General features: G+C 37.3%; 1 protein-coding gene across 2 annotated transcripts in view; it reads right to left on the minus strand.

Annotated features, from left to right (window-relative positions):
- The window catches only part of fndc3bb (fibronectin type III domain containing 3Bb), a 66,751-nt gene that overhangs the window by 24,942 nt on the left and 24,738 nt on the right, over positions 1-17,071 (minus strand). For both annotated transcript variants that reach the window (XM_077245005.1, XM_077245004.1), the window contains exons 4-9: positions 9,216-9,292; positions 7,060-7,291; positions 5,658-5,936; positions 3,330-3,388; positions 1,320-1,462; positions 575-634 (exon numbers count right to left, since the gene is read on the minus strand). In XM_077245005.1, coding sequence (XP_077101120.1) covers positions 575-634; positions 1,320-1,462; positions 3,330-3,388; positions 5,658-5,936; positions 7,060-7,291; positions 9,216-9,292 — 850 coding nt within the window. The remainder of the gene's footprint in view (positions 1-574; positions 635-1,319; positions 1,463-3,329; positions 3,389-5,657; positions 5,937-7,059; positions 7,292-9,215; positions 9,293-17,071) is intronic.

A 17,071-nucleotide genomic window follows, 5' to 3' on the forward strand; every position in this document is an offset into this window, starting at 1 on the left:
CAGCCTCTCACGGAGACTTCAGATGCCCCAACGCCTGTGAAGAGACGACTCGACGCCTGTGAAGAGACGACTCAAAGCCGGCGATATGTTATGCCATAAATTAATACTTGATTAACTAACTGTATTTTTCTATGTACATTTCCGAAATGCAATTTCTGTAAAGCTGCTTTGAGACAATGTGTATTGTGAAAAGCGCTATACAAATAAATTTGAATTGAATTGAATTGAATTGAACTTCCAAATGAGGACAAGAATAATTCATCATGTTCAACTAATACACAGAAAACGGCTATAACCATAAATATATTTAAATCCTGCATCCACTGTAATTACAAGAACGCGCTGTGCCACTTCGCTCTTTAGATCCATGAAATTCACATTTAAATACAAATCCATTTTTTCAGATTCATTATATTTAATTTAGTCTTGTTAATCAGATATCAGGTCATCTCTCTTCAGCACTCGAGTGAGATTCAAAGTGCTCGGTTAATGGAGCGTTTCATCTCATTTGTAAGTCGCTCGGTTAAAAGTGTGTGCTAGATGAATAAATGCAAATATGAACCACTATTCTTACCGGATGTGATAGTCCGTGGCTGGTCTGAGGTCAGTGAGGGTGTACTGGAGTTCCTCGCCACTGAAAAAAAGATAGACTAAGAGTGACAATCTGTGTGTGAAAGTAGATGGATGAAGCATCTGTAAAACCTCCTTCAGCTTTCAAATCAATTCATAATAGCCTTTATGATTTGCTTTGGGGACCAAAAATAAAAGAAAGCTGTAGATGTACATAAGGTTAATTTCCTAACCACATAGGGAAGATAACAAGATTGTTATGCAACTATACTAATAACCATAAAGAAAAAACATAAATCATATTGAGAATCACAAAAATTATGATTCTCCCACCATTCTGAATAGAAAACTAAACGAAATAGCATGCCATTTACTAGAGGTTCTGACAATGTTAATAGCTGCAGTCTATTTAAATAAATGTAATTTAATTAAATGTAAGTTGTTTTTAAAATAGGTTTGAATGAATGATTCAATGACTCACACATAAAGCCTTGTTTCATTACTGGATGAATCAGCGTCTTTGAATGCAATGATACTGTGTGGTTGTGAAGCTGTTTAATACCTATGACTTTCTAACTATGCACAGGTTTGATAGACCTATCCAAATTGTTGAAATTTAGGAATAAGATCATGACGGGGTTTGAACTAAAACCGCGATCTTTTAAAGATTAATCGTGCAGGTCTAATAAATCAATAAAAAAAATTGTCAAGAGTGAAGTGCAGTACACATGATGTTAAAAAGGCCTTACCTGTACACAACCTTATATTTCCCGTCACGGCCCTTGTCCTTGAGCTGGAGCTCGTAACTACAGGAAGGGACCCGTCCAGATGATCCCGATAAGAAAACAGAAGTCCACGACACAAGTGCGGAGTGGGACTGTACATTAAACACCTGAGAAGCCAAAATAAAGACACATTCAAGTTTCATTATAAAACAACCACTTGAACTTTAGTTTTGTTGCATTGTAACATATCTGGATAAAAAATAATTGCAAAATATGCAAATACTTTTTTTAATGTTTACTTAAGAGTTAAAGAGTCTGACAATAAATCTTCCAGGTTCTTTTCTAAAAAATATGTTTCAGACTTGAAGTCCAAGATAAAATGCTGGCTGGCCCTTTGAATTCTAATTTCAAATTATTTATGATGTCAGGTATAACAATAAATCGAGGCAGCTGTAAATAGTAGTTAATTTGGGTGCCAAGGCTCCTGCAGGCTCATCTTCAGAGCATCAGTCAGAACACCGTACAGCTGACGTCCTTCACAGTTGCTCAGAGCGGAGAGACTCTATTCACAAAACAAAAACATCTGCGTCTGAAGAGGCTTAAGCCATGGCAAACCAGACTACTTTCCCTTTTGCATTCAAATTAAGTGATTTAGTATTAAAGCAGCACAACAAAGGCAGGTACATGTTTAGTGGCTCGGTACATGTTTAGTGGCTCCAAAAATTATCTTAAAGATATTAAAAAAAAATCATTATATAATAATATATAATAAAATAAAATAAAAGTATGTATGCAAGCATGTATACATGCAGGATTAATCTTTAAAAGATCGCGGTTTTAGTTCAAACCCCCTCATGATCTTATTCCTAAATTTCAACAATTTGGATAGGTATAAATAAGTATAAATAATCTCAAATAAAAGATATAGAATCATGTTGATACTTTGAATTATTTTCTTCACATGCTAACATTCTCTGGCGTACTCACTGTAGAGGCACATTGCTGTCGGTTGTTTACTTCAGGTTGCTTTGTTTTTTCTACAGTGTGTTTTGCAGGGGTCAAATTGACCTTGAACTAATACATTTTCACAGAATTAGGGTTTTCAGGACTCTGAGCCATTTTTGCAACAGCTTTTTTAAATACCTGCTCCCAAGGTGGATTTAGGAAGTCAGTTTGCCTCAAGATCAAACAGGTGTAGTTCCTTACATCTATCAATAGGTTTCACTAACATTTGAAAACAAGTCCAAATGCTTTTTAATCTTTATTTTGAACAGTATATTTAGTGTTTCATCATTTAAAACCTTACAAAACCTTATTGTGCTTGTGCTATAACTTGTGACATTCATACATTTTAAATACGTTGGGCCCATGTATGTTACCGTCACATTTCGAACCGTGAATACACATTTAATGTGTTTCTACTGACAGAAAGTGATGAAGATTATGAAATGAGGTAGCAGAGAAGTGAACCATTAAGTAATTCATTAACTCCTGCTGCCCCCTCGTGAACGTAAATGGAAGTGCTTCATTCTGACCACCTCTAGACAATTTCAATCCTTACATTTCAAGTGTTATGTTGTTGTGCAGGTAGCAAGGGTGTTCTGGATGGTTACTAGGTGGTTGCCAAGTCAACAGAGCCCAACTTTTGACATTCTGATCCCAGGTTATTACTTAAGTCAAGTTTTTATAAACCAATTTTATCGTCCACCACACAAAAACCATATTCTTAACTGCTAAGAAAGGAACTAGAACTTATGAATTTTGCTTTGTCTTTGACAAATTGTTTTGTTCCTCTTTTGTAACTCCCTTTGGATAAAAGCATCTGCTAAATGCGTAAATGTAAATCATGATACTTAGGATTATGTACATATTTCTAATACGAAGCACTTGGCAAGCAATAACATATTTAGAGTGGAGCGATAATCCTGCAGGACAAATAAAACAATCACGGGCAAAAGCGTGAAATTATGACATTAAAGCTTTTTGATTTGCTGCACGAGAGATTTGTGAGACAACATGTTTTGAATCACCCACCTGGGGCTTGTCCATTCCTGATGGCACAGCCTGAACTCGTCTCGTGTCCACATCATGATCTGCACAGAAAAGAGATTAAATGTAGCCAGCCGTCTCCTATCAGTCATAAATCAGAGTTTGTGTGTGCCTGTAACATCTTCATGCTTGTTTGGAAAGAGAAAGAAACAAAAAGAACATAAATTCAGTATCAGCAGACAGAGACACAGATCTGGGGCATTAGAGACGTCCTGATGGATGGAGCTGTCGGAGCGGGCCTGCGCCGGGTAGGAAAGTGGCTGTTGGGCGAGTGAGGATCGTAGGTCTGAATCATAAGGGGCCCAAGGGGCTCCTGCAATGAGTCATCACTGCAATGAAGTCATGGTGACATGACCCAACACTGACCTCTATGGTCTCCCCCCCCCCCCCCCCCAACAAGATGAGAAAATGAGAGATTCCACTCCATGTATGGATTAAAAATGAATCAAAATAGGTCAAAGATTCAAATAAATCTCAGTCACGACAGTGTCGGAAAACATTTTTGAGAGTAAATACAGTGATGCTACAAACTACATTTTTTGTAATAGAGTACTGCACATGTCTACCAAAGATGTGTGTATCATTTTTCTAAATGGTTTATTTGAATGCACTTTTTAATTTTAATTTTTTAATTAATTTTCCTGCACTGATTCATTTCAGTAAGATACTTTAAAAGTTTAAAGTAAAATAATAACAATGATAGCTTGACTGTACATAGTTTATGTGTATTAGTTTAAAACTATGAGTAGTTTGTTAAAAAGCTACCGCTTCAAAGTCCTGAACACCGCTGGGAATGAAGACCAAGTCTAAACTTCTGACGTTACACATTTCACCGAGATTTCAGCCTCTTCTCAGACACTCTTCACAGGAACTGCTCATCTTCCCCTCTCGTTTTAATTTGCAGTGCCCTTTGCCTGTGCATTTTAACACGGTCCAGCCTTGTGCTATCACTTCAGACAGGAAAAGATCTCCATCTCATTATGCGCTGTGGTTTTGCCACAGACAGACTACAGACACACACACTCACACACCCTCCCTCTCTCTCTCTCTCTCTCTCTCTCTCTCTTTAACACACACAGACAGACACAGAGGCATGGGAACCAAAGGTTTGCAAGAACAAAGACCAGGGTAAGATAAGAGGAAAACAGTGAGACAGAGTGAGCTGTTTTCAAAAGGAATGATGAAAGAAAAGGAAATGATGATATGGAGAATATGGACATTCATCTACACATTCACATTCATCTACCATCTGATCCCAGAACAGCTCTGATTGGAATCCTCAGCTATATGGAATTCTCAATGAAATACATGCTTACTGTATACTACATACTTCAAATGAATATTGTATACTAAGGTTGGGGATCTATATATATATATATATATATATATATATATATGTGTGTGTGTATATATATATAAATAAAAATATTTATATATAATATATATATATATATATATATATATATATATATATGTATACTCATTCTGACACTGAAGCGGAAGGTTAAGTTGATCACAATGCTTTGTGGGATACAATATTTGCAGTATGCTCTGGTTCTGTATTGAATATTTTAGAAAATGTAGAAGGTTATCATCAGTATATATAGAAAATATATGTCGAAATCATTCTAATATGCTGATTTGGTGCTCAAGTAAAATGTCTTACTATTATCAATGTTGAAACCAGTTGTGCTGGTTAATTATTGTTGTGAAAACCTGGATACATTTTTTTCAGGATTCTTTGCACAGAAAGATCAAAAGAACAGCATGTATTTCAAATATAAAATATAGATATATACAAAAGATTTTTTTCTTTTGTGATATTATAAATGTCATTATTGTCACTTTTGGTCAACTTAATGCAACTTTGATGATCAGAACAGAAAAAAAATCCTACTGACCCCAAACTTTTGAACGGTAGCATAAATTATTCCAAACAGCCTATGCCATTCAAATGACTGACTGCATTTCACCAGTAGAGGGCACTCTTCCATATTCCTACTTGATTTCTGTACTATATACTGTTTATCCAATGTGTATGTGTGTCACACCACAGAGTAAGTGCTGACACTGATTAAGTAAGGTTTGGAGGTAAACCCATAATGCTTCATAGAAATTAGGCTGTAACAGATGTGGACAAGATTGTTGGCTCATCTTGAAGAGTCAGCAGCTCTGACTGCTGTTATTTCAGTCCAGCTGACACTGGAAATATCCTGTTTTTGCTCTCAGCTGTTTCCACACATGAAAATACTACAGAGACATGAGAACAAAATCAGAAAGATGTCTCTAGATTTAGATATTTACTTTGCCCACCTTGTGGCTCGGTGTCTGTGTGTTTGGGGCTTCCTCTGGCTCTTCGGTCTGGCCTCTTGTTGCCAGGGCTTCCTCCTCCTCCAGAGCTGCTGTGGCTCTTTCCATGGCCGTTCGCTGTGGTGGTGCAGGCCGTGCTGTTTTTGTAGCTGCTGGAAAGCGAGCTGGATGATACCTGACTTAGACCTGTACGCTCCACTGGTTGTTTGAGCTTCTTGGGTGGAGGTTTACAGTACTCCTCATGACCCATGAAAGTGGAGACGTTATACAGCGGGATGATCTCTGAGATAAGTAAAAGATCATAATTACACTACAGAAAGTACAAAGCAAATGACACAAAGTAAAAGTGAAAATGTTAAACAAATCAACATGTATTTATATAAAATAAATATATATAAAAAAATATATATATATATATATATATATATATATATATATATATATATATATATATATATTATTAATATGTTATATATTGAATATACAATTTATATTCTAGTCTACAAAACAAATTTAAGTGTTGTATACATGAGTACAAAAATGTGATCTTATATTTTAGCTTAATTTTGCTATTTACATTTTAGCATAGTACATTCATACATTTTAAATATATATATAATTATATATAATAAACATTTCATATTCAGCGCAAAATTTATATTAGTCCACAAAACTAAATTTGTGCAGCATTTTATATATATATTGCAAAAAAGTAAAATAAATCTTATACATTAATAATATTATATATACAGGTATATACATTACATGCATACATGCATACATACATAGTATATGCAGTATACAGTGTGTATATATAATATTAATATATTTTATATTCAATATACAATTTATTTTCGTGCAGCGTTGCATACCCATGACCACAACAACACTAAATAAATCAATATTACATTCTAGATTGATTTTTTGAAATAAAATTGTGTAGAAAATTGAACATGCTTATATATAAAATGAATAATTTTTTTTTTATTATATATGTAATTTTGTGCAGGATTGTATACACACAAAACCTAAACTAAAACACTCTTACATTTTAGTTTATTAAATTGACATTTTAGTTTAGTAAAGAAATGCATATATTTATATATTACAATATTGTATATAAAATATAAATATATTTATAATTTAAGTTTTTTATTTTTAGAAAATTTATATTCATTTACAACGAGAGAAACATCAAGCATGTTTAAACTTTTCATTCATAATGTATCTTTGGATTGGCTGTGTTTTATAGTTTTGTGTGGTACTTTGCTTTCATGTTAAGCCAGGTTAGGACAGTGTTATGATTCAGTATAAAGACATGGTTGCCCATCCTCACTGAAGTATGCGTTTAAATAACTGAATAGACCAGGAAACGTTTAGTCTGTAATGGACAATGAAGCTTTACCTTCCGGGTAGATGGGGGGCAGTCGATGCTGATAGAACTGGTGTTGGGACACATCACCGGGGCTGACTGGAGGGTAGTATGACGTATGTGAGGCTGGAATAAAGTGTGGGTGCGTCAGGTATGGAGGGTGAATGTGGTGGCTTGGGGACATAGCCGGAGAGTAACTAGGGGGGAAACATTCAGAATGAGGTGTCACCACAACCCTCCGCACACCCGTGTTGTCCTCCAGAACCTGAAAATACAAACATGCACAGACGTCAAAGCCAAACAATTCCCAACATCACAGGCTCTCTGATGTCAGCCATTAGTAGCCCAACCCAAAACATAATACAGCCTGTCTCTGGATATAATGTGCCAACAGTTGCAACCACAGACGTACAGTGCCACTTTAAATGAAGGGCAGGAATGCAAAAGTAAACAAGGCCTTCTAATGGAAAGGCTATCAAACACATTCCAATGGAGGAATGCATGCATGAAAGACGCTTACAGGAATCTCAAATCTGCTGGTACAGTTCACATGGGAGAAATCATTCCACTGTCAGACACTTCTAACCCTGGGTGATCCTGAAGTCAGATTGGTCACCCAGGGTTAGAAAGTGAGGTCAGTGATGACAGCAGAAACCAAACCAAAGTGCTGAGTTATGCATATACTGGAGGAAAGAACTGTTAAGATCGGCAGGGCCTTCTGGGAAATCAATATGTTATAGATTCAAAGAGTAAAATACATACGTTTTAATGTTAAAACTTCCCCCTCTGAAGTTTCTAGTTTGTAAATTGATACAATGTACGTTTAAGTGATTAAATGACTGAAGATGAAGTTATGAGTGTTTTCTGGTGGCCCCTAGCTATTCTTCATCAACAGTACACAAAATGCATACAAACTGTAGTCAAAATTCATAACTAAAAATTATGGCCAAATCCAATTAGCTTTCCCACCTTAAACCAGGTAATCAACACATAAACAGTACCAGTAGTACCAATAATAACAAGATGATTAATGTGTGTACTGTAATTTATGTACAATACCAATCAAAAGTTCACAAAGGGGCCAGTAAGATATTTTTGAAAGAAATTAATACTTTTATTCAGCAAGGATGCATTAAATTGAACAAAAGTGACTTCTATTTCAAATAAATGCTGTTCTTTTGTACTTTCTATTCATAAAAGAATCCTGAAAAATGTATCAAGGTTTCCAAGAAAAGTTTAAGCAGCACAAATGTTTTCAACATTGATAATAATAATAAATGTTCCTTGAGCAGCAAATCAGCATATTAGAATGATTTCTGAAGGATCATGTGACACTGAAGACTGGAGTATTGATGCTGAAAAATCAGCATTGCATCACAGGAATAGATTACATTTTAAAATAAATAATATTCTCGTTTTTACTGTATTTTTTATCAAATAAATGCAGCATTGGTGAGCATAAGAGACTTCTTTTGAAATTATTTTTAAAAAAAATTACTGACCCCAAATTTTTTAACGATAATGTATGTTGACTTTACATAAGTTCATATGGATTTTGTGTAGTGGTAAAGAAAAGTGATAAAGCTAACAAGATTTTATTTTTATTTATTCTTTTATGAGGCCACATGCTTGTGCAACAAAACTACATCTCATTACTTTTTGTGGCAAAAGATCATCAATTACACAGATAATGAGCATTGTTATCACTTCACGATGCACTCATGCTAAAAAGCTTCCATCTTGTTGGAAAGTTGAAAGAGAAAAAGAAACGGGCAGCCCACCAAACATGGGCTGGTCCTGCCCTTCACATTCGGGTGGAACGCGCTAATGAATCATATGTACACAAGTGACCTTTGTGCCATTAAAGCCCCCGCACTGATTTATTACACCCACAACTCAAACACTTTTTCCTGCCCTCTCCGCAATACTTTTTTGACCTTTCTACTGAAATGTCACCGCTGCTGACCTTTAGCAAACTCTCGCCTGACACCGTTCAGTAACGATGAATAACTTGGAATTTTGTGCGTCTCCGTCTGTTGTTTCTTTGGTTGTCATATACTGAACACACAATTTATAAGCATGTTTCCAAGAAAGAGATATTCGCCTGTGAGGGCAGAATTCACATTCTCATTGTGCGACAGAGGTTTCGCCACCCCGATGCATGGCCCTAACCCATTCCTGCCGGTTACCTGGGAGACGTAGCCAGGAGGAACGTGGATTGGTGGAATGGAACCGTTCGGTGACATCATGGGAACTTCAGCAGGACCTAAGCCAGAAAGAAAAAGAGAAGAAATCTGTCTATCAAACAGTAACACAATGCTGACTCCGCCCCCTCATTCCACCACGTAATGCAAGGCTGAGCAAAGAAAATTCCAGGGGCAACGAGAAAACAGAAGAAAAAACAGGAATGCTTTGGTAATAAGATACGCATATGCTTAGGAGAAGGAATTATGGAAGTGAATCGTGATATAAGTGAGCTATGCTTCATTGTTTTCTAATCAAGCAAAATATACTATAAAGCAAATCTAAACCGCATGATTGTTTATGTAACCAAAATATTATAAATATATTATCGTCCAGTGGTATATTTAAAGTTAGCTATATAGTTCATCCACCTTTATCCGCATACATAAAGTGAACTCACATAAAGCAATAAATACTACATAGAAAATCTCGGCTCCATTATTGTTTATATTGATGCAAATTGTAAACTATATGTAACGAGGATAGATGTTATGGGAAGGAGGCGGCGGGATCCGGCAAACATTCAACAAACTTTAATATCAAAAATAAAACAAATAAAAAACGGATGACTACTTTCACATATAACCCTTTTATGCTTCCGCTGCTCCGTGAGAGATACGAGACCGGTGCGCCGCGCAGGTGTCGCTCATCAGTAATCACGCCACCGGCCTCGTGCCGCTCTCTCACGGCCCTCGGCCGCATCCTGCTCGCCACACTATATTATCGCATAGTATATCTAATTTTATCAGCATACATGCAGTACAATCACCGGTATATACCGTATAGCTAATTTCAATTTCTTGCTTGTTTTTATTGTTGCAAAATGAGAACTATATTACCATCTAGAGACATATTTAAATCTATATACCAGGGCTCGAGACTAACGGCGTCCTATCGTCCTGGGGACGATATAAAATGTGTTTAGGACGAACAGAAATATTCTCCAGGACACCTACAGGACGAAAGACATTTTTGTATGTGTGTTCATTTATTACTAGCCTATTAGGGTAACTTACTTAGAAAATGGCAAAATTAACCGACCAAGCGCTGACTGCAACGGAGAGCGTCTTCTCAAGCTGTTAACTTACTATAGATACTATCACTGGCTGGCTACTCACCCGGAGACTTGTTTCGCGGTACATCTATCACGTGGCTTATTTTCACAGACAAAAACGACACGAAAACTAAATAAAAACTAGCTTTGAATGACAAAAAACATGACGAAAATCCATTGACATTTTCGTCAACGAATAAAAACTAAAAAAATGTAAGATAGTGACGATTTGGGAAGTGATCCAGTCAGAACTGATGTCCTGCGTTTGTGGTAGATGCGCACATTTACTGTAACGTGCTGATCTACCCAGCGGCACACAAGGGTTGACATGCGCTGCATGTCTCATAAAACGTTAAAAAATGTAAACGTCTGGGAGAATGAGTAGAGCAGATATATAGCCTAATTCTCTAAAAAAGAAAAAAAAATAGATTCTCAAAAAAAAGAGCTTTATTTTGTATGGTTTTCTGTGCGCACACAGCCGACCCGAAGCATGCAGCCATGCACATAGACACCTATACAGCGCGAGAGTACTGAATTGAGCTCTCTTTCGTGTCTGAATGGACAAATACACACAACATTATGTTGAAATTTCCGTTTTGGAGAGTATTCACGTAAACTATGTTGGTTATGTCTTAAACAGTTTTGAGTGTATCGGATGTGCTTGTGCATCAGTGCGATTGGATCCGCATGTCATTGGACATGATCCGATGTCTTAAAGTGACAGTGGCTAATAAACCTAATGCGGTCTGTGTCCTTAATATTGATCAAGCAACAAAAGAAAAAGAGAAAAGCATTCACTGCTCGTTAATAGGTTTAATAATGATTCATTATATTTAATTCATACAAATAAATATGTCTGCTGCTTGAAAGAATAAAGAATGATGATATTTTTGTGATATGTAGTCACCAGTATTTATTTGTTATTTTTAATTCCAACCAACTCAAAAACATTTTGAGCTGTATGTGTTTTTATCTTAATTTTCGAATATGTTAAAAAAAGAAAAAAAAGAGATTTGTTCTGCGTGCATACAAAAAAGTATTTAACTCCTGTTATTTTTTATTAAATCTGTTTTTTTACCCATTTACAGATAACTACTTTGAATGGAGCTTAATAAATATAATAATATATATCACAAACATTTTAATGGTGTTTTTATTATGTGAATAACAACTATAGATGACAATAACAAAGTACAGAAACATCAACGTTTATTTTGGGACGGTTGACATTCACTTTAGGACGGTTCAAATCGTTTTTCAGGACGGTTCCAGGACGGAGGTGAAAAAAGTTAGTCTGGAGCCCTACTAAATACAACATCCAACTTTATCCATTTACAGTACATACAGCATGCTTCCATAAAGTGATATATACTAACTATATAGCACATTTCAACTGCTTGATTGTTTATACTGTTGCAATAAAATTGACTTAACATCATTTTTGACCCACTATCCCACTGAACTCCACAGGCTTATATTTGGTACTGTGGTATTGGGTTAAACAAACAGTTTAAGGCATTGATTATGGCTTCACTGCAGTCAACACGGTAGAAATAGAGCCATCAGGTCCAACTGATGCGCCGCGGGAAGAAACGGCCACCGGCACACAAACCCTCTCTGTTATGGCTCTCAAGGGACGCGGGTGAATGAAACCCCTCCATCCACCAAACTGACTGTTTATTGTCAGAATATAAAGCCTAGAGAAGCAACTCATAGCGCGTACCCTCATCCAGGGCCACCAGCTGTTTTAGACATCGCCTCTCCTCCAGACCCTGCAGGAACCGTTGCGTGACAGCCTCCGGCGCACTAACTCACACTGATGAATTTTACAGTTTCTCCTCGGTTTCTCCCCCATCAGTCAATACTGGGGTCAGTATCTCTCCAGCTAGCGGTTGCCGTGTTTGAATAAGACCCTGTTTGTGCTTGTATTGAAGGGGCTCCACAGGAGTTTCTTCAGCAGAGGGGACGGGGGAAGGGTTTGTGTACACAGCGATGTGGGTGGGTCATTGCACCAGGACATGAGTGTATACGCACGGCAGCTTAAAATAACCTTTTCACGGGGCGACGTGTACAGAGCACAACAAAATCCATTCAGATTGTTCTGCGTGTTTGGAAAGGGTCTCGCGCAGGTATTCAGCTGCAGACCTCCTCCTCTCTCCCTCCTGTGAAAGTTGAGGAGCTGGGTTTGAGGTTTTGGTGGAGGGGAGGGGAGAGAGAGAGAGAGCTCAACACAAGCATTCCTCTACTTCAATTGAATGGGTGGAAGGGATGGATGGTGTGAAGGCTAAAGATAGAAAGACAGAACAGAACTAAAATACTAAGGCTTAAAAAAATGCAATTTAATTAATCACATGATCAGTGTTATTACAAATCCTTTTTTATTAACTGAAATAAAGCTGACATAAAATAAAATATAAATATTAGAAAAACCTACACGAAAATTAGAAATGTTGCCTTGGCATTTAAAAAAATAAAACTGAACAAAAATTGTTTAAGTGATTTAGAAATAATTTTTTGGAACTAATAAAGATGACAAATTTACAACAACTAAAATTAAAATTAAAAAAATATAATATTAAGCAAATTAAAAACATTAATAAATTCTATAATAGTACAGGTCCTTCTCAAAAAATTAGCATACTGTGATAAAGTTCCTTATTTTCCATAATGTAATGATAAAAATTAAACTTTCATATATTTTAGATTCATTGCACACCAACTGAAATATTTAAGGTCTTTTATTGTTTTAATACTGATGATTTTGGCATACAGCTCATGAAAACCCCAAATTCCTGTCTCAAAAAATTAGCATATTTCATCCGACCAATAAAATAAGTGTTTTTAATACAAAAAAAAAAGTCAACCTTCAAATAATTATGTTCAGTTATGCACTCAATAGTCAATACTTGGTCGGGAATCCTTTTGCAGAAATGACTGCTTCAATACGGCGTGGCATGGAGGCAATCAGCCTGTGGCACTGCTGAGGTGTTATCGAGACCCAGGATGCTTCGATAGCGGCCTTAAGCTCATCCAGAGTGTTGGGTCTTGCGTCTCTCAACTTTCTCTTCTCAATATCCCACAGATTCTCTATGGGGTTCAGGTCAGGAGAGTTGGCAGGCCAATTTAGCACAGTAATACCATGGTCAGTAAACCATTTACCAGTGGTTTTGGCACTGTGAGCAGGTGCCAGGTCGTGCTGAAAAATGAAATCTTCATCTCCATAAAGCTTTTCAGCAGATGGAAGCATGAAGTGCTCCAAAATCTCCTGATAGCTAGCTGCATTGACCCTGCCCTTGACAAAACACAGTGGACCAACACCAGCAGCTGACATGGCACCCCAGACCATCACTGACTGTGGGTACTTGACACTGGACTTCAGGCATTTTGGCATTTCCTTCTCCCCAGTCTTCCTCCAAACTCTGGCACCTTGATTTCCGAATGACATGCAAAATTTGCTTTCATCAGAAAAAAGTACTTTGGACCACTGAGCAACAGTCCAGTGCTGCTTCTCTGTAGCCCAGGTCAGGCGCTTCTGCCGCTGTTTCTGGTTCAAAAGTGGCTTGACCTGGGGAATGCGGCACCTGTAGCCCATTTCCTGCACACGCCTGTGCACGGTGGCTCTGGATGTTTCTACTCCAGACTCAGTCCACTGCTTCGGCAGGTCCCCCAAGGTCTGGAATCGGTCCTTCTCCACAATCTTCCTCAGGGTCCGGTCACCTCTTCTCGTTGTGCAGCGTTTTTTGCCACACTTCTTCCTTCCCACAGACTTCCCACTGAGGTGCCTTGATACAGCACTCTGGGAACAGCCTATTTGTTCGGAAATTTCTTTGTGTCTTACCCTCTTGCTTGAGGGTGTCAATGATGGCCTTCTGGACAGCAGTCAGGTCGCCAGTCTTACCCATGATTGCGGTTTTGAGTAATGAAACAGGCTGGGAGTTTTTAAAAGCCTCAGGAATCTTTTGCAGGTGTTTAGAGTTAATTAGTTGATTCAGATGATTAGGTTAATAGCTCGTTTAGAGACCCTTTTCATGATATGCTAATTTTTTGAGACAAGAATTTTGGGTTTTCATGAGCTGTATGCCAAAATCATCAGTATTAAAACAATAAAAGACCTGAAATATTTCAGTTGGTGTGCAATGAATCTAAAATATATGAAAGTTTAATTTTTATCATTACATTATGGAAAATAATGAACTTTATCACAATATGCTAATTTTTTGAGAAGGACCTGTATATAAATAATACTAAAATAAGACTGTACATTATATGCTGATTCATTTTGTTGAGAAAAGCAGCCAAATGGAGATAATTCAAAGATATTTATATAATCCTAGAGGAGTAGTAAAGCATTGAAAAGTCACAAATGTGGCTTCAGAAGTTAATGTATTGTTATTTGTTTGCTTGTTTGTTTGTTTGTTTGATCTCCAAATCGTTGTACATAAGTCTGGCCAAAAGTACACAGCAGTTAATTTAGCAATAGAGTTTGTCAATCTTTCTGATATATATATTTATTTTTCCTAATTTGTATCCCTTCTATATATATATGGCTCAAACTCCTAATTGCTGCGTATTAATAGTTAGTAAGGTAGTTAAGTTTAGGTATTGGGTAGGATTAAAGGATGTAGAATATGGTCATGCAGACTAATGTATTAATATGTGCTTTATAAGTACTAATAAACAGCCAATTTCAGAGTAATTTTCATGCTAATAAGCAACTAGTAAATGGTGAGAAATGGACCCTAACCTAAAGTGTTAACAAATATTTTTATAATTGTATTAAATTAAACCTGTGCAAACCCGTTGCCACGATGCTATGGTGTCATGGGAGGTTGCTAGGGTGTTGTTAAGATGTTCTAGGTGGTTGCTAGATGTATGCTAACTGGCTCAAGTAGAAAGAGCTGACCATCAAGTTATGATTCTTGTCTATAAGATTTTTTTAGCCCATTTCTAATAAAAAAATTTGACCACTTAGAAAAGTAATAGCACACATTACCTCATCAAGCCGTGATTTGAGGTATCATTCATGTCCATAACACAACAAGTTTTGTGCAGGTTAATACTTAGGGAAAGCGGTTTGTTCGCATCCATAACCGGAAGTATGAGCAATCGTAAAAGTTTGAAGAGCAGCGCGAGAGACAGATAGAGGTAAGTTAAGGGGGGGGGGGGGTAAAGCTTCTGGATTGCCAGGCTTCTCAGGAGGCTGTCGAGGAAGAGGGCCTCTTCAGCAGAACAAACCCCTCTTTGTGCTCCAGAGAGAAGCTCTCTCCCCCACTGCAGGGCCTGCTGGGTACTTCATAAAGTCCACTCAGTCAGTCCTGAGGGCCGCTGACACACCACCAAAGTACGTGTGCGTGCACGTCCTCATGAGTGTGTATTCTTGCTTTTACTCCAGATAAACTCTAGAGAAAAAGCTGCCAAGTGGTGTTTTCAGTTTTGTTCTTTTTACAGAAACAGTGATTGACAGCAAGTACATGTACATACATAGATTGCAGAGGAGCAAAACGGAAGTTGAGTGTTCCACAAACTATCAGTTCCGAAGTAAGATCCACTAATTCACATTGGAGGGCTAGCTTGGCCAGACAGGGAGACGACGGGCAGAAAAGAGCAAAAGAAAGGGATGTTTCTGGAAGGAATGTGTTGCATCAATCTGAGGGCCACTGGGCAAAGAAACGAAGCTTTTTCCTGCAAGGGATTGCAAATCTGATCTATGTTTATAGCAAGCAAATTTTAGACGGTGTGTGAGTGTAGTACTCCATAGGAGAGGAAAATCAAACTTGAGATCACTAACATCTCAGTTGTTTCTCCTAGACAACAAGAAGAATATGGATAGCAGATGGAGACTTTTGATGAGATTTTATACTTGTCTTGAAATTCTTCAACTGAGAAAACAACCCTAATGTTCCTTAAAATATATCCCAAAACTCTCAAACTGCTCAGATTTCCCATGATACCTTTGAAGGGGCTGGATTATGAAATACACTGCTGCTTCAATGTATATGTAATGAGTGATTATAATCTAGGTATTAATCAATATGTTTCCTTCTAAATATCAAATGAGTTGAATGACTACTCTGGAGATCTTACTTTGTTATAGATGTTACCAGTGTGATTACTGAAATGTTCTTTTCATTTATTCTTTTTTGTCTGTATTTGATCTGAATGCAGTAACAGTGCTTGCTTATTTAGCCCGGCTTCCAGAAATTAAATATGGGACTTGTTTTGTTTTTGAGAAAGGTCTCCAACGTGTTAAAACATATAGGGGTCATTGAAGCCAATAGTTTAAGGGACCATTTCTTTGTTAAAGCCTTACTTTCCAGTCTGACTAAAGTGTAGCTCTCCTTGAGAGAAAGAACGCATCATCTTAATGTTTTGAGGAGATTCTCCTGTTTACAGTTAGAGCCTGGCTAAATCCAACCTTGGAAAAGCTGTGTGTCGGTGTGTGTGTGTGTTAGTCTTCTTGGTTACAGGTTAAGAAACCACTGGTATTATTGGAGATTGACTGACTTGTTGTTCTGGACATGCCGGCGCCCAGCAACCCAAATCTGTGACCTGGAAGGTCACGAAGTGCCTAACTTCAGGGTCCGAGTGTCAGCTGCATAATCGATAAATGCTTCAGTCTATTTGTATATGTGTGGAAAATTACTATGTTAATCTATTTCTTAGCCAATCAGAAACTGCAACCTGAAGCAAGGAAGTAGCTTAGACCTTGGTGAAGGGTATAACTGCTGTGATCTTTATAACTAAGCG

Source organism: Siphateles boraxobius, unplaced genomic scaffold (assembly GCF_051911475.1).
Source record: "Siphateles boraxobius isolate OS27281-9 unplaced genomic scaffold, OSU_SipBor_1 26, whole genome shotgun sequence".
Taxonomy (NCBI): domain Eukaryota; kingdom Metazoa; phylum Chordata; class Actinopteri; order Cypriniformes; family Leuciscidae; genus Siphateles; species Siphateles boraxobius.